Source organism: Arabidopsis lyrata (assembly GCF_000004255.2).
Source record: "Arabidopsis lyrata subsp. lyrata unplaced genomic scaffold ARALYscaffold_3, whole genome shotgun sequence".
In the NCBI taxonomy this organism is placed as follows: domain Eukaryota; kingdom Viridiplantae; phylum Streptophyta; class Magnoliopsida; order Brassicales; family Brassicaceae; genus Arabidopsis; species Arabidopsis lyrata.
In genome coordinates this window covers 8,416,899-8,432,687 of record NW_003302553.1, presented here as the reverse complement: position 1 = coordinate 8,432,687, position 15,789 = coordinate 8,416,899, and the positions used below count along the sequence as shown (strand labels likewise).

The 15,789-nt window shown below is 37.4% G+C and overlaps 5 protein-coding genes across 9 annotated transcripts; 4 read left to right on the top strand and 1 right to left on the bottom strand.

Annotated features, from left to right (window-relative positions):
- Window positions 1-841: 841 nt before the first annotated feature.
- Window positions 842-4,565, top strand: LOC9321379 (homeobox protein HAT3.1). Of its 2 annotated transcripts, none has more exons than XM_021032522.1 (9): window positions 842-991; window positions 1,394-2,071; window positions 2,193-2,358; window positions 2,466-2,589; window positions 2,681-2,793; window positions 2,878-3,435; window positions 3,530-3,820; window positions 3,912-4,001; window positions 4,095-4,565. In XM_021032522.1, the coding sequence occupies exons 2-9, from the start codon at window positions 1,458-1,460 to the stop codon at window positions 4,311-4,313; spliced, it is 2,175 nt and encodes a 724-aa protein (XP_020888181.1). In that variant the 5' UTR covers window positions 842-991; window positions 1,394-1,457; the 3' UTR covers window positions 4,314-4,565. The 2 variants fall into 2 exon arrangements, with proteins under 2 accessions (XP_020888181.1, XP_020888182.1); XM_021032523.1 differs by having other exon boundaries at window positions 864-925.
- A 131-nt stretch (window positions 4,566-4,696) lies between these two features.
- On the top strand, window positions 4,697-5,358 carry LOC9321378 (LYR motif-containing protein At3g19508). Its single transcript, XM_002885266.2, has 2 exons — window positions 4,697-4,972; window positions 5,054-5,358. The coding sequence occupies exons 1-2, from the start codon at window positions 4,781-4,783 to the stop codon at window positions 5,105-5,107; spliced, it is 246 nt and encodes an 81-aa protein (XP_002885312.1). The 5' UTR covers window positions 4,697-4,780; the 3' UTR covers window positions 5,108-5,358.
- A 1,714-nt stretch (window positions 5,359-7,072) lies between these two features.
- LOC9321377 (transcription factor bHLH113) lies at window positions 7,073-8,927 on the top strand. 4 transcript variants are annotated; one of them, XM_002885265.2, is made up of 5 exons: window positions 7,073-7,549; window positions 7,659-7,763; window positions 7,865-7,930; window positions 8,371-8,472; window positions 8,548-8,927. In XM_002885265.2, exons 1-5 carry the CDS (start codon window positions 7,193-7,195, stop codon window positions 8,728-8,730), a joined length of 813 nt encoding a protein of 270 aa, XP_002885311.1. In that variant the 5' UTR covers window positions 7,073-7,192; the 3' UTR covers window positions 8,731-8,927. The 4 variants fall into 4 exon arrangements, with proteins under 4 accessions (XP_002885311.1, XP_020886459.1, XP_020886458.1 ...); XM_021030800.1 differs by having other exon boundaries at window positions 7,092-7,549; window positions 7,665-7,763; XM_021030799.1 differs by having other exon boundaries at window positions 7,093-7,549; window positions 7,662-7,763.
- Window positions 8,928-9,622: 695 nt separating this feature from the next.
- Window positions 9,623-13,418, top strand: LOC9319253 (sodium/proton antiporter 1). Its single transcript, XM_002885264.2, has 10 exons — window positions 9,623-10,015; window positions 10,273-10,449; window positions 10,531-10,659; window positions 10,766-10,942; window positions 11,051-11,157; window positions 11,397-11,517; window positions 12,065-12,126; window positions 12,242-12,544; window positions 12,634-12,928; window positions 13,040-13,418. Exons 1-10 carry the CDS (start codon window positions 9,779-9,781, stop codon window positions 13,157-13,159), a joined length of 1,728 nt encoding a protein of 575 aa, XP_002885310.1. The 5' UTR covers window positions 9,623-9,778; the 3' UTR covers window positions 13,160-13,418.
- Window positions 13,254-15,612, bottom strand: LOC9319252 (D-3-phosphoglycerate dehydrogenase 3, chloroplastic). The gene is made up of 4 exons (XM_002883139.2): window positions 14,945-15,612; window positions 14,363-14,850; window positions 14,191-14,286; window positions 13,254-14,056 (listed from the first exon to the last, which is right to left on the bottom strand). Exons 1-4 carry the CDS (start codon window positions 15,444-15,446, stop codon window positions 13,385-13,387), a joined length of 1,758 nt encoding a protein of 585 aa, XP_002883185.1. The 5' UTR covers window positions 15,447-15,612; the 3' UTR covers window positions 13,254-13,384.
- Between the last annotated feature and the right edge of the window lie 177 nt (window positions 15,613-15,789).

The window sequence follows — 15,789 nt, the reverse complement described above, 5'->3', positions numbered from 1 at the left end:
TAAACTCTATTTTAGAGGCAAATTTACTCCAACCTACTTCTATTTTCACTTCTAAAATAGAGATATTTATTTTTTGCTATAGGATCTCTATTTTTTCTTATATAGAGTTAAACTTTTTTATTTGCAAAATGGTTCTCTAACTTTTATTTTCTTTTTATTTCTGATGAAAATAAATAAACTAATATTTTGGGTTGGTTTTAGAGGTTTTGGTTTAAATCTCTATTCTAAATATAAGACTATTGTTGGCAAAAGTAAATTATATAAAATCTTATTAAAAAAAAAAATTCATTCCATAATAATTAATTAATACTCTGGTAAATTACTTTCGAATCCACAAATATCATTGAAATATTGTCCAAACGAAGTAAATAATAACAAAATTTTATGAAATTTTTGTAAGGGTTAAAGTAAATGAGTTAATTTGCAACTTTATAAATTTAAGGTATTAATACTATAAAACAAAATCTATTTGAAATATTCTTTTTAGAGGATAAAATAGAAAAATATATTGGAGTAGAAATAGAGGAATCTCTCCTCTATTAAAAAATTCCTATATTTTAGAGATAAAAGTAAAAAAAATACATTAGAGATAGTCTTGGTCAAGAAATACTAGTATAGTACAAAAGTTGGTTTATTATGCTGATAAATTACTAATTAGTACTGTTCTCATCTGTTGTAAGTAATTGTCTAATTGAAACGAAAAAAGTGTTGGTCTAAAATCCAAAACATACCACGAATTTGATATGAATGGGCCTCCTAAGTAGACCCATTAAAAGTATAATCCATAATGAGGCCCAAATAATACCGTTTCTCCGTCCCCTTTAGCTGGGCGCAAGGCTCTCTTCTGCTTCTTCTTCTTCTTCTTCTTCTTCTCAACTCACCCATTCTCAATCCTCGCGGGACATTTATCGGGCGAGGGAAAAAGGTAAGTTTTTGGCGGACAGAGAGATCGAACAACTTCACATTTAGTCTCTGGGTGATAGACGATTTTGTAAGTTCCTTAACAAGTAATAATGGATTTCTGGGTTGTTTTCTTATTTTCGTAGAAATTTTAGAAAAATCTTGTTAAAAATTCAATACTCAGCTTAGCAATAGGGTTCTTGGTTTTAGCTTAGATTAGTTTATCGCGTTTTTTTTCTTTTCTTGTGCTCATCTTTTTCTCAGAAAGCTATATCAAGGGTCGATCTAATATTGTCTGATGTCTTGTTTAAGATCTCTGTCAAGCAACGTAAGTAGCTTTTAAATGACTTAGGAACAACACGAAGCAATCGCAGAAATTATTTACGAAGCTCCCATTTTTCTTTTGTGGGTTCTTGTTTTTTTTTCCTCTTGTGTTTGCTTATATTGATTCTGATCTGACATACGTGTGTTTTGCTTCTCTGTTTGATTATAGGAATCTACTAGTATTTAAAACCTTGCTGATTTAGAAACGCCTGAGTGCATTATCTTCGAGGAAAATGCATAGAGCAGCCAGTAAACGGGTAACTAGGAGTAGTGGATCTGGTTTGAAGCAGACAAACGTAGAGATTAATCCAACTGTTGACAAAGTATCTGAACAAGGCCAAAATTCAGAGGCAGGGAGTCACATGCCAAATGATGCAAATGAAAATGGACATTTGCATCATGATATTATGGAAAATGGAAAGGGGAATGAACAACTGAAACCAACCCCTCAAACCGGGAAGAAGAGATCTAGTACTAATACCAAAATTTCAGGGTCGCATCGTGAACTTGTCATTGGTCTTCCTTGCCGCGGGCAATTTGAAATCCATCGGTCCAGGTCATCTACGAGTTCGAAGAGGTTAGGAGGAGGTGGAGAAAGGAATGTGTTGTTTTCAAGTCACAAGGGAGCTCAGAGATCTAAGGAAGATGCTGGATCATCTTCGGTTGCTGCTAATTCCACACCTGTAGGTCGACCAAAGAAAAGGAATAAGACTATGAAGAAAGGAGAAGTTAGAGAAGATGATGAGTACACAAGAATCAAAAAGAAACTTCGATACTTTCTAAACCGGATTAGCTATGAGCAAAACCTAATTGACGCCTATTCTTTAGAAGGCTGGAAAGGTTCAAGGTTTGTCTCTTGGTGACATTTGTTTTCCCTCTTATTCATGCGTTATTTGGGCGACATAGGTATCCTCTGTTAGGTTTCTTTCTGATTTCAGTCAGTATTGTTGATTTTGTGTTCTTTGTAGCCTGGAAAAGATAAGGCCAGAGAAAGAGCTTGAACGAGCCACAAAGGAAATTTTGCGGCGCAAGCTTAAAATTAGAGATCTTTTTCAGCACCTTGACACACTCTGTGCTGAAGGAAGCCTTCCAGAGTCTTTATTTGATTCTGATGGAGAGATTTCTAGCGAGGATGTAAGAGAAAATTGTTCTGAACTCAACCTTTGTTCCCCTGTTTATCCTGATAGAAGCTGTTTGTGTCTCTAGAAGTATTGATAATACGAGCAGTTGTTTAATCGCAGATCTTTTGTGCAAAATGTGGTTCAAAGGACTTGTCTGTTGATAATGATATCATACTATGTGATGGGTTTTGCGATCGAGGCTTTCACCAATACTGTCTTGAACCACCTCTGCGGAAAGAAGATAGTAATATTCTGTGCCTACGTACTTGGTAGTGTATTAAGAAGTTCTTGCTGGTATCTACAGCTGACCTTTTTGTTGGTTTTAATTTCTGTAGTTCCTCCGGATGATGAGAGTTGGCTATGCCCCGGATGTGATTGCAAAGATGACAGCTTGGACTTGCTTAATGATTCTTTAGGGACAAAACTTTTGGTCAGCGACAGTTGGGAGGTATATTACTATATATGTTGATGCTTTTATTGTTAAAGAGGAGAAAACACTTAAAAAGACACCTGCCCTGAATTTTTTGTGTAGAAAATATTTCCTGAGGCTGCAGCAGCGTTGGCTGGTGGAGGTCAAAATCTTGACTGTGATCTTCCTTCAGATGATTCTGATGATGAAGAGTATGATCCAGATGGTTTGAATGATAATGAAAATGATGAAGATGGCAGTGATGACAATGAAGAATCTGAGAACGAAGATGATAGTTCTGATGAATCTGAATCTACATCTGCATCTGACAAAATGATCGAGTCATTTAAAGAAGGGAAAGATATAATGAAAGATATAATGGCCCTTCCATCTGATGATTCTGAGGATGATGACTATGATCCTGATGCCCCGACTTGTGATGAAGATAAAGAAAGTTCAAATTCTGATTGTACATCAGACTATGAAGATCTTGAAACTTCCTTCAAAGGAGATGAGTCTAATCAGCAAGCTGAAGATACACCATTTGAGGATCCTGGCAGACAGACGTCTCAGCTCCCGTGTGATGCAATTTTAGAGTCAGATGTTGGGCTTGATGATGGTCCTGCCGGTGTATCCAGAAGGAGGAATGTTGAAAGACTGGATTACAAAAAGTTGTATAATGTGAGTGATCTCTCCTTTTCTTGATTATTGATCTTCTATTTGGTTTTGGAAAAGCCTCTGAATGGTATTTTTCTTCTTTGCATGGTATGTGCAGGAGGAATATGACAATGTTCCGACTTCGTCAAGTGATGATGACGATTGGGATAAAACTGCAAGAATGGGAAAAGAAGATTCCGAGTCAGAAGATGAAGGGGACATTGTACCTCTGAAACAGTCTTCAAATGCAGAAGATCATACTTCTAAGAAACCTAGACGGAAGTCGAAAAGGACAGATAAAAAGGATACCTTGGAAGTGCCACAAGAATGTCCTGGAGAAAATGGTGGTTCTGGTGAAATTGAAAAAAGCAGCTCTTCAGCAAATAAACAGACAGATCCCAAAACTCAGGTAAAAAGATATAGCTGTCTTGAGGCTTAAGGAGCGAAACTTAAATTATTATGAGGGAGCTATCGATTGAAAGGATTCCACTTTTATGCAGAGATTATACATATCTTTTCAAGAAAATCGATATCCAGACAAAGCCACGAAGGAGAGCTTAGCCAAAGAGCTACAAATGACAGTTACGCAAGTAAGAAGTTTCTCCTTGTAAAATTGTTTGTTTTTTTCCCCCCTTTTAGTCGACCTGGTTTCACCTATACTAAGAGCTGGTTATGTTCTGTAGGTTAATAACTGGTTTAAGAATAGGCGTTCGTCGATAAACAGCAAACCTTTAGTTTCTGAGGAAAATGTCGAGAAGTTAAAAACAGGTAAGGAAGGTGAATGTGAGACATCTGTTGCTGGAAGTAGCGTACAAACTATGGAAACTGAGTCAGTTGCAGAGAATAAGAGCAGGGCATCGGAATCAACCAATACTGGATCGCGGAAAAGAAGAAGAAAGTAAATTTTAGATTCAATCATGAAGGTTTTAGATCTAATGCAAGGACATAAATGAACACATACTTCCCAAAACCCCAAGATATGAAGACATCAAACCCTGCAAAGCATCGGGTTTGTTCAGTTGTTTGTTTCGCATTTTTGGGGTACCTCGAATTTGAGGCAAAAGAAAGAAAGATTTTCTTCAAAATTGGATGATATGTTCATTTTTAACGGTTAAGAAGTTAAGACTTACTATGAAAGTTTTTGTTATTTCCAACTAGAGAGATGTTTTGACATAAATTGTTTTGGTTTCTGTAATCGATAGAGACCGGTTTAAGATAAATTGAGATTTTTAGTCTTGTTTTGACCGGTCTGGAATTGCTTGCCCATAATGGTATTACTAGAAGCCCATTAAAAGCCCATAGGTGTTTATGATACATGATAGTATTATAGACCTGGACTTGGGTAACGTGTTGCAGAAGGTAGAGGAAAATGAAGAAAGTGCTGAGAGTTTACGGCGGCGTGTTGAGGCTAGTGAGGCTTTTACCGGCAGACACAAGGCCGTATTACGCTAAGTACGCCAGGGAGAATTTCGTTAACTACCGTGAAGTCGACCAAAGCGAAACATCCCTCGACGAACTCTTTCAACGAGCCTATAATCACTCACTTTGGGTACTCAAGAAGGTAACAAAGATTCTGGATTTCTTTCAAATCATAGATTCTAGATACCCTTTGTGTTAATGATCTGTTTTCAATCATTTGCAGTACTCAATTGACGAATCAGCAGCGACGAAGTTGAAAGAGATTTGTTTTGAATAATAATGCACACCAAATGTTCGACGTTATGTCCCTGAGAGTTTTGGAACAATTATGTTTTAAGGCTTGGACAATTTGTTAAATGGCTACCATCAGTTTTCTACTTTTGATCTCAGTCTAATCTACTTTTAATAGCTATATCAAGAACTGAGTTTGCTCATGTGTCTTTGTCTTTCCTTTTTGTTGTCTTGACTTTCTGTGTTTGACTGCTGAATTGGTCATTGTCTTGTTTGAGTAAGCTTCTTGTTTGTTTCCATGATCCTGAATAAAATTGTTACATTCTTAGAATCAAAAACATCACAATACTTAATATCATCTTTGGTAATGAAAGAAACTCATCAGAGCAAAGGAGAAGTGGCACTGAAGTAATAACGAAAGAAAGAGTAGGGATTGTTTGGGTAATTAAGTGATATATGTAGCTAAGGGACAACACACAGTAACGAGTAGTCTAACACCTAAGAGTTTTAGGTCCTTGTCGGAAACTCGAAAATCTTATATGAAACCAACCTAACCAAAACCAAAGTCTTTTTAAGATTGTTTTTGCTTGTAGAGTTAAAAAAAAAAGAAGGCTAAAAAAAACAAAAGTTGGACTGATTAATCTATGAAAAATTGACATTTCCTCTTATGGATTGATTTTAGTGGTTTGCTAACTCGTGGAGTTCAGTTTTTTCTTACCACACACGTGTTTGCAGAGTCTTTGCACGTGTCAAACCTGGTACATGTCAGTTAGTAATTTTTTTTATTTTAATTTTGTTATGTTTAATTTAGTCTTATGTAGTTTTATGTGTCTGTATGTTCATAACTATATGATAAACATGATAATGGTAATCTAATTTCTTTTTGTACGGTTTGGTAATATGGTTTTATTGAATACTAATAGATATGAATATGTGTGTAAACTGTGTGACATTTATTGTTTGTCTAAGTTCTAGAAAGAGAAACTCAAACAAAGGGAAAGCAGCAGTTACTAAGAAAGAAAAAGGTGAGAAACGGAACATCAGCTTCGAGTAAATCAAAACTACAGTTTTCTCGGGCCAGGTGGCTTTGACCCAATTTTCTCTTCAAAATTTCTAAAATTCCCTTTCTACCCCTCCCTTAACGACTATCAATCAACACTAATCATCACTTAACTATATTGTTTGTGGCAGAGCCGGTCCTAATGTGTGGGAGGCCTAAAGCAAATCACTGAACATGTGGCCTTATCTTAAAAACAATTTTAATGTATATTTTTACTTATAAATTTTCTGAAAATAAAATGTAAAACTTACTAGATTTTTAATTTTATAGTGCAAAACTAAATAAATCTTACTTAAAAAATAAAGTTTGGATTAAATTTATATACTTCTGATATGAAATTGTTTAGTTTTCAATTACATGTAGTTCCGCTTTGATTATAATTTCATTTTAAATGTTGAAAAAAATGAGAGATGATAGACTTTAGTGAGAATTGAAAATATATAAACTAAAAAGAAATATTAAATTTAGAAGATATGGAATAAGTAAAAATGGAAAGCATATGAATCATCTGAAGTCGTGAGACATCTTTCTTGTTAAGAGAAACATAACACAAATGTCAATATATAACAGATTTACTTTTGGATATTGTGGCCTCAAAATTTTAGTATTTTAAATGTGGCCTTAAGCATGATGCTTTGTCTGCCTTATGACAAGGCCGGCCCTGGTTTGTGGTTTGTTCTGCATATCGACTAATATACTTACAGAAATATCCATACAAGTGTCATAGAAATTGAATACCCATTATATCAACAAAACTACAAAAGTATCAATTTTTTTTTTCATTAACAGTTTAACACTCACCAAAGAGGTAGATAGTTTTGTGAAATTATTCATATAAACATTCCTTTATAGAATTTAGACAGGTGTTGTTAAGAAAAAAGAAAACAAATAATTGTTTATTTATATATGAATAAATACATCAGTCATCTTGTGAAATAAACCAGTTATAAAAGCCTAAAAAAGGTAAAGAGAAAAACATTTCACCAAAAAAATTCTTCTGGTTAATGTTTCTCACTTTCTCTTGTTTTCTTTCTTTCTAACCTCTTTCCACGAAAATCAAGAAAATTCACGATGGGAGATACCGCAGAGGATCAGAACGACCGAGCTATGATGGAAGCTGAAGGAGTCACGAGCTTCTCCGAACTTCTTATGTTCTCTGACGGCGTTCTCAGCTCCTCCTCCGACCACCAACGTGAGGGTAATGTCGGCGATCGTGGAGAAGACAGCTTGGGTTTTGTATTCTCCGGCAAAACTGGCTCAAGAATGCTCTGTTTTAGCGGAGGATATCAAAACGACGACGAGTCACTCTTCCTAGAACCTTCTGTTCCCTCCTTGGGAGTCTCTGTTCTTGACCCTTCATGCATTAAGATCGATTCCAAGAACTCAAACGACGCGTGTACGGTCGATAAATCACCTAAATCATCAAACGTAAGTCTCTTTTGTTGCATGTAAAGGATTACAAATTTTGTACTTTTAATCTTTATATCCTATAGAAAATTTAAGATGATTATTCATGTGTAACAACTTTGTTGTGAAGAAGAAGAGAACCGGAACGGGTAATGGGCAAGAGCCAGATCAAAATCGAAAACCGGACAAGAAATGCAAGCGAAATCAGGATAAATCATCAGTTGGAATTGCAAAGGTATGGCATTTAACCCTCCATAATGTTACAGATTTTTATTCTCTTAACATATTATTATAGAATTACTCCATCTTTTGTTGATGTTAAAATATAAAAATTAGGTCAGGAAAGAAAGGTTAGGGGAAAGAATTGCAGCGTTGCAGCAGTTGGTTTCTCCATACGGCAAGGTGATTTTTTATTTCTAACACAATTCTTTTATAATGATGCAATTTATGATTTTGTCAAGTCAAGAAAGACCTCTAATCATAACACTAAAGTAATGAAAAGAATTTTAATAGTAAACTTTTGTTTTGAATATTATTATAATTCATATTGAGTTTTCCAAAAGGAAGCTTAAGAAGTCGCGATTTGGGGTAGTGTAGCATAAATTGGCATCCAATGTGAACTTCAAAAAGACATCAAAGACAATGAAACTTGATCAATAAATTAAAGTATATTTGTATATATTTCTTTATTTCATTGCAATCACATTAGTGAAATGTGTACTGTTTTAGAGGGGTGAAAGAGAATTTATATAAAATCCTACCAAAAAATATCCATAAATGACCCAATTTGCAATAGTAAAATTTGACTTTTCTGACTGGTAAAAAGAAAAAATTAATGACAGACAGATGCAGCTTCTGTGTTGCATGAAGCGATGGGTTACATCAAATTCTTACAGGATCAGATTCAAGTCCTTTGCTCTCCTTATCTAATCAACCATTCTCTTGTAAGTCTCTCTCTCTCTCTTAATTATTTATTGATAATTAAATGACAATTCTGACATGTCGGCGACATTTGTAAGGACGGTGGAGTTGTCACCGGAGATGTAATGGCGGCGATGAAAGCTAAAGACTTGAGAAGCAGAGGATTATGTCTAGTACCTGTCTCATCCACCGTACACGTGGAAAACTCCAACGGTGCTGATTTCTGGTCACCTGTTACTATGGGTCACACTACGTCACAGTCACTGCCTCACGGATTTTAAATTAAACTGTGTCATAGGTTGATATATATTAGTATTAGTAGGCCTTTTTCTTGGTTTTTTTTTTTTTGGCTGAAGAACTATTACTAGTAAAAGTTTCACCCATACATTTTTGGGGATTATGTGGGTGGTATAAAAAGGTTTGAATCTTTTGTGTTTGTAAAATTAGATTGATCTAAGTTTTCTCAAAGTTTCTTCGATGTCACAGTTGCGTCGAGTTGTGGTACTGATAGGCTTAAACTTATTCACACACTTAAAAGTGTAGTAATGCCACCAAGTCACCAACCCACATAACTCACTCACTCAGTTGAGCTAAGACGTGCAAAACGTTTGTTTTTTTCGATACTTTCACAAGCGGTAACAAAGAAAGATATATGTTTTGCTAGATCACAAAGTAAGTACACTTCAAAATTAGTGCTGAGTGTTTGTGTATGTAACTTTTTCTCAGTGTTTCTCCGATGCCAGTCACGTCGACCAGTGCGAACTGAGAGGCTAAGATTTACTCACATGCACACCTAAATTGTAGTAATGCCACCAAACCACATCACTCACTAGTCACTATAGTAGACGTGCAAAAACATTTTTCTCTTTGTTTCTTATTTTCACAAGCAATAATCATAGGAAATGTTAATTTTGTTATTAGACCAAATTATTCTAAATGATTAAGAATAGTTTAATCCCAAATTCCCAATCATGTCCCAACTTCATAAAAAGGAAACGTGATATTTCAGCATAGTTAGTGCTATCAATTGATTAAATATTACATGTTATTAATTAAAATTTTAAATTCTGAATTTAGTTTAGGAGCCAATGTGTTAAAATAACTTTCCCAGTAAATACGTTAAAGTTTTTTACTTTAGTTATTTAAAAGGATTAGATAGTAAAAACACCAGAATTTGAGATATTTATTTGCAAAATCACACACTTCTACTGCCACCGGTATCTTCATTACTTCGCCGGACGGCCGGAGATTTTATCACTTTCTCTCTTCCTCTCCATCTTCACTATTTAAATCTCTCTCTCTCTCTCACTCTTTCTCTGGTGTTCGCCGATGGCGGTGTTACCTATCGGCTCTCACTTGGCACCGCCGCATCAGTTGACGAAGAGACACGCCGTCGCGACTTCATCACCTATCTCCATCTCCATCCGATTGCCTCAAAATGTCTCCTTTTCGAAAGTATCTGGAGTTACAGGCTCGAGGTTATCCAAACATGGTGTTCTCGTCAGGGCCGAGGATAAGATAAGAAGCTCTTCTTCTCCTTCTTCTCTCGATGAACCAATCGATGAGGTTCGAGTTTCCACGATGTTGTCTTGTTCAAAATTCGATTTTGCTAATTACCCATTTCCGTTTTGATGCAATCTTAGCTGATTACTCATGAACAAGTTACAGATTTTCTAATTGGATCAGTTTCATTCATATAGTAACCGGAAGAACACTAAAATGGGTGTAGTAATCGATGGTCATTGCTACAGAAAGTGAAAGTTTATATCTTTACATTGTGTTTGGTGATTGCATTTCAAAAGAATTTTTGATTTGTTCCACAGGATTTGATGGACTCATCAGGATCATGTGACCCATTATGTTCGGTTGATGAACCTAGTTCAAGTTACTTTGAGGCGAATTATCAGCCAAAGACAGATATAATCAAAGCGCTTGCGATTCTTGCAGCAGCTCTTACAGGAACAGCTGCAATTAATCATTCCTGGGTCGCTGCTAATCAGGTGCAATACCTTGTTCTTTTGGTTTTAAACTCAAAATGCAGGATAGTTTTATAGTTATCTGTGGGCAATGTTATGCTACAGGATGTTGCTATGGCATTGTTGTTTGGAATAGGATACGCCGGAATCATCTTCGAAGAGTCTTTAGCTTTTAATAAAAGTGGAATAGGACTGTTGATGGCTGTGAGTTTGTGGGTTGTGCGGAGCATAGGGGTAAGAATGACTAAATTTTGTCTATCTAATCCTTGATGTATGATTTTTGTGTATTTTTATAATTGGTGTATATGATTTTTGTGTGTTTTGAATTTCCTGGTAACAGGCTCCTTCAACTGAAATAGCTGTTTTAGATCTTCAACATGCAACAGCTGAAGTTAGTGAAATAGTATTTTTCTTGCTTGGCGCAATGACCATTGTGGAGATAGTTGATGCTCACCAAGGATTTAAGTTGGTAACAGACAATATCACCACTCGGAAGCCAAAGACACTTTTATGGGTGGTATGTGATTTATCTGTAGTTTTCTTCTGTCTCTTCTTATTCAAGGACCTGAATTTCCTTTCTATTGCTGGGCATTCTCTTTACTCTTGTTGATTTATGGTGTCGCAGGTTGGCTTTGTGACTTTCTTTCTCAGTTCGATTCTAGACAATCTGACCTCTACCATTGTCATGGTTTCTTTACTAAGGAAACTGGTTCCTCAATCAGAGTACCGCAAGTATGGAAACCTTTCTTAATGCTCCTATTAGTTAGTTTTTTTGTTAAGCTGTTCACAATGAGAAACATACTGGCTCCTTAAATACAGACCTTAAGATCCTCAGGGAAACATATTGGCCATGTCATGGCATAGATTTTTAATTTTGTTATACCGCTTACGAATTTACTATAATACTCTGTTTTGTGTTCAGCATTATTATCACATTGACGTTAGTTTATACACTCAATGACCAATGGCAGACTTCTAGGAGCTGTTGTGGTTATAGCAGCAAATGCTGGAGGAGCATGGACTCCAATTGGTGATGTTACTACAACTATGCTATGGATTCATGGTCAGATAACAACCTTGCCGACTATGCAGGTTCTCCTTCGCTTCTGAGATAGTCATTTAATGTTATTACAATACCTCATTTTCTTTAATAAGCACAAGCAGCCTTAAGGAACAATGAATGTTTAGAAGTAGGGCTGAATAGTTCATGAGTTTAGGTTAGTTTAAAAAAGAGATTGATTCTGTAAAGTGGCTGGAGGTGACAATTTACAACTAAGGTCCCTTCGGGACTTGTCTTAGTTAGCTGTGTATATCAAAGCTAAGAGGCAGACGCTGAAAATGATACTTTCTCTGGTGTTTCGAATTTCTGTTATTGGAACTTTATGGAGCTATCTTGTATTAGTCTCGGAAAGAATAAGAAAGCAAAGTTTGGCTAAAGCCCAGTGGTTCTGAAGTTACTTTATGTCTCAATTTCTTTGTTGGAGCCTCTTATTGTGATCATGGTACAACAGCTGGTTTGTTACTCCGACATGCTCTCCTAAGTATTTGAAATGTAAAGACAATAGTGGTTAAAGAATTCCCGTATTTGGTCATTCCAATTTTGATATTCCTCATGGAGGTTTACTTACTTTCCTTTCAGGGCCTTTTTATACCTTCGGCTGTTTCTCTTGCTGTTCCACTAGCCCTCATGTCCTTGACCAGGTTATAAATTCTTCTTGCATTCTCAAACGGAAAGGGAGACTAATAGACTATGCTTGGCTTCAGTTGTCATTTTGTGCAGCAGAGGCTGATGATGTAAGTTTCTTGTGTTCCGCAGTGAGGTAAATGGAAAGGGACAGGATTCTTCAGATGTATTGGCTTCTGAAAAGATGGCTCCAAGAGGGAAGCTAGTTTTTGGAGTTGGCCTTGGAGCATTGGTATTTGTTCCAGTCTTTAAGGCTCTAACTGGATTGCCTCCTTACATGGGTATCTTGTTGGGTCTTGGAGTACTTTGGATCTTGACAGATGCCATTCATTACGGGGAATCAGAAAGACAAAAGCTCAAAGTACCTCAGGCCTTATCTCGAATCGACACACAAGGCGCTCTGTTTTTCCTCGGAATTCTTTTATCCGTAAGCAGGTATTAAATCAACTGATCATCTCCAAACTCTAATGTTCCATTACTCTTATGCAAAATCTTTGCTGATGTTGTTTTCCTTTATTTTCCAGCCTTGAGGCAGCTGGGATCCTCCGGGAGATTGCAAACTACCTTGATGCCAATATACCCAACGTTGAGCTCATTGCAAGTGCTATCGGTGTTGTATCAGCAATCATAGACAATGTTCCATTGGTTGCAGCGACTATGGGGATGTATGATCTCACATCGTTCCCTCAAGATTCTGAATTTTGGCAGCTCATTGCATTCTGTGCCGGCACTGGTGGTTCGATGCTTGTCATTGGTTCTGCTGCTGGTGTAGCCTTCATGGGGATGGAGAAAGTCGATTTCTTTTGGTACTTCAGAAAGGTAAGATACATTCTTCTGGCTTGTCTAATGCTCAACAACACAACTTTGCATTAACCAGACTGAAACTCTGGCTCTGAGCAAGAAACTCAGTTTTTTGTTTTCTCCATGCAGGTTAGTGGTTTTGCTTTTGCTGGTTATGCTGCTGGTATCGCAGCTTATCTGGCGGTTCATAATCTTCATTTCGAGATCCCAACAACGGTGGCTCAGATCCCATTTCTCACTGGTTCCTAAGCTGCATCAATCTCTGTAATTCTTCTCTATGAAAAAACAAGAAAAAATCCCTGCCTGGCTGCAACAATAATACATCACTTCGTCGACATGCCGCTTTGGAAAAAAATCAACTATGTAATTTGTTTCATGTACACTCGATTTGTATCATTAGTACAGAATAAATAATCATTTAAGATTATATCGATTTCGAGTTTTTTCTTATGTGCCTCCATGTAAAGTATTAACCTATAGTTTGAGGAAAACAAACTCTTCAATGGCAGGAATGTCTCCGATTTTCTTCAAAGTTTCTTTGCTTGGTTGTTCATCTACTCCAATTGCCATTACCGCTTGCTTGCCTGGAGCGATTCGACCGACGCTCATGAAGCTCACGTTCACGTTTTCATCTCCTAAGATGCTAGCAACTTTACCGATCATCCCGGGCTGATCTACTTGCCTGCACAGAATCACACTCCCTTCTAAACTCACATCCACTCCAAATAAGCCCACTTTGGTTAGACTTGGAATCCCTTGTTTCACTCTGCCTTCTACTTTGATCTCACCGGACTCTGATAACGCGCTGGCGAATCTTGATTCCACGTTTGCGATCCGAACAGTTATGTATTCAATTGGATTCTCGGGTGAGCCGTCTAGAACCATACGTTCCTCTGAGATTTTGACTCCACGTTGTTTGGCAATGTAATCGGAGTTAACAAGATTTATGAATACACTGGAAATGGGTTCGATGAGTCCCTTTATGACCATGGCACGAAGAAGTCTAGTGTCGAGATCATCAGGAGCTCTGGAAGAAGCATAAGTCACTTTCACAGCATTCACACCGCTTCCACCGGTTACCAGTTGTACAGCCAGCCTACCAAGCTTCTCAGCGAGCACAACATACGGTTTCAACTCCCTCAATACCTGAAAACAGATAGCCACTGAGCAATGTCAGAAAACTTGCAGGACAGATCATAATCACTACTTGAAATATCACCAAGAACTAGAAGAGTGAGACATGATCCTGAATTCAGGACTTTGATGAAGTCCAAAATTACCTCTAGTGGAACCATTGGTGCATTGACCGCAGTAGCAGCAAGTTCTCCTCTCAAAGCACCAATAACAGCTTCTGCAACTTCGATAGCCACTCCTTCCTAGGCGTCAGGTAAAGGTTTCAGGAGAGAAGAACAAAATGCAGTAAAGGCAAAACGAATATACAGTATGTGATACCTGAGCCTCCATGGTACTAGCACCAAGATGAGGCGTGGCAGTAACACTCTCATGTAGCACCAACTTATTGTCTTTAACAGGTGGCTCCACTGTGAAAACATCAAGAGCTGCCTGAGCAACAATACCCGAATCAAGCGCTCTCAAAAGAGCTTCCTCATCAATAACTCCACCACGAGCAACATTAACAATACGCACTCCTTTCTTCATCATCGAAAAGGTTACATCATTCATCATCTTCGAAGTAGCAGCAGTAAGAGGCAAATGCAAAGAGATGAAGTCTGCAGTTGAAATAGCTACTTCAAAACTAACAAGCTCCACACCAATGGCTCGTGCACGATCCGCTGGTGCATAAGGATCATGTGTAATGACATGCATCCCAAGTCCCCTGGCTCGTCTAGCAACCTCTGATCCAACTTTACCAAAACCAAGAACAGCAAGAGTCTTCCCCACAAGTGAAACACCTACATATTTGTTTCTCGTCCATTTGCCTACAACAACCATTTAAAAACACTCACATTTCTACATTTCACATCGCAATTTCTCAAATCGCTATCCAAATTCAACAACCATTAAAACACTCACCAGCTTTGATAGAAGCATCAGCTTGAGCAATATTCCTAGCCATGGCGGTTAGAAGCGCAATCCCGTGCTCAGCAGCAGCCACCGTGTTAGCAGTCGGAGCATTGACAACCAAACAACCATACTCCGTCGCAGCCGCCAAATCAACATTATCAATCCCAACACCAGCTCGTCCCACAACCTTAAGCCTCCCACGCGACGATTCAAACACATCTCTCCCAACCTTAGTACCACTCCTGACGATGAGCGCATCACAAAGCGAGATCTTCGTGCAAAGCTCCTCGAGACTCAGATCATAAGAGCAATCCACATTAGCGTACTTCTTCAGCAGATCAATCCCCGCTTGTCCTAGCTTCTCCGTCACTAGAATCGTCGGTTTTCCTCCGGAAGAAGAAGACGTAACGAGGATGATCCGTCGTCTCTGACGGATGGGAAAAACAGAGGAGGGAGTGGTGACGAGCCTTGAGGAGGAGAAGATCGATGATAGATTCAGAGACGTCGCCATCGTGGTGGCGGGAATATAGTGTAAGTAAAGGTGTATGTATCGTCAGCAACAGAGTAGAGATATGGGTTCATCTTTCGGGTGGGTTTTGTGAGGTTTAAATATGTTGTGGTAGATTACGCTAGAACCTTTGTTCACTTATTCTCATATCTTCACTTCTTGGTGGATTTTGAAACTTTATATACAAGGAAAAAGTTACAATTTAATAATTTTTTTGCTAGTAAAACCAAAAATAGATTTTTAAAAATAAAAATACATTATTATATTATGTTAGGAATAATAGTGAAAAAATAAAACAATTTTTGTGATATATGTATATATGGTTTAAAATATATATATCTCCATT

Coding starts and splice junctions, on each gene's coding strand:
- LOC9321379 (XM_021032522.1), top strand. CDS start 1,458: ATGCATAGAGCAGCCAGTAAACGGGTAACTAGGAGTAGTGGATCTGGT. Junction 2,359..2,465: donor GAGAGATTTCTAGCGAGGAT/GTAAGAGAAAAT, acceptor GTTTAATCGCAG/ATCTTTTGTGCAAAATGTGG. Junction 3,436..3,529: donor ATTACAAAAAGTTGTATAAT/GTGAGTGATCTC, acceptor TGGTATGTGCAG/GAGGAATATGACAATGTTCC.
- LOC9321378 (XM_002885266.2), top strand. CDS start 4,781: ATGAAGAAAGTGCTGAGAGTTTACGGCGGCGTGTTGAGGCTAGTGAGG. Junction 4,973..5,053: donor CACTTTGGGTACTCAAGAAG/GTAACAAAGATT, acceptor AATCATTTGCAG/TACTCAATTGACGAATCAGC.
- LOC9321377 (XM_002885265.2), top strand. CDS start 7,193: ATGGGAGATACCGCAGAGGATCAGAACGACCGAGCTATGATGGAAGCT. Junction 7,931..8,370: donor TGGTTTCTCCATACGGCAAG/GTGATTTTTTAT, acceptor AATTAATGACAG/ACAGATGCAGCTTCTGTGTT. Junction 8,473..8,547: donor ATCTAATCAACCATTCTCTT/GTAAGTCTCTCT, acceptor GACATTTGTAAG/GACGGTGGAGTTGTCACCGG.
- LOC9319253 (XM_002885264.2), top strand. CDS start 9,779: ATGGCGGTGTTACCTATCGGCTCTCACTTGGCACCGCCGCATCAGTTG. Junction 10,943..11,050: donor CAAAGACACTTTTATGGGTG/GTATGTGATTTA, acceptor ATGGTGTCGCAG/GTTGGCTTTGTGACTTTCTT. Junction 12,929..13,039: donor TCTTTTGGTACTTCAGAAAG/GTAAGATACATT, acceptor TTCTCCATGCAG/GTTAGTGGTTTTGCTTTTGC.
- LOC9319252 (XM_002883139.2), bottom strand. CDS start 15,446: ATGGCGACGTCTCTGAATCTATCATCGATCTTCTCCTCCTCAAGGCTC. Junction 14,287..14,362: donor CTAGTACCATGGAGGCTCAG/GTATCACATACT, acceptor CCTGACGCCTAG/GAAGGAGTGGCTATCGAAGT. Junction 14,057..14,190: donor CACCAATGGTTCCACTAGAG/GTAATTTTGGAC, acceptor ATCTGTTTTCAG/GTATTGAGGGAGTTGAAACC.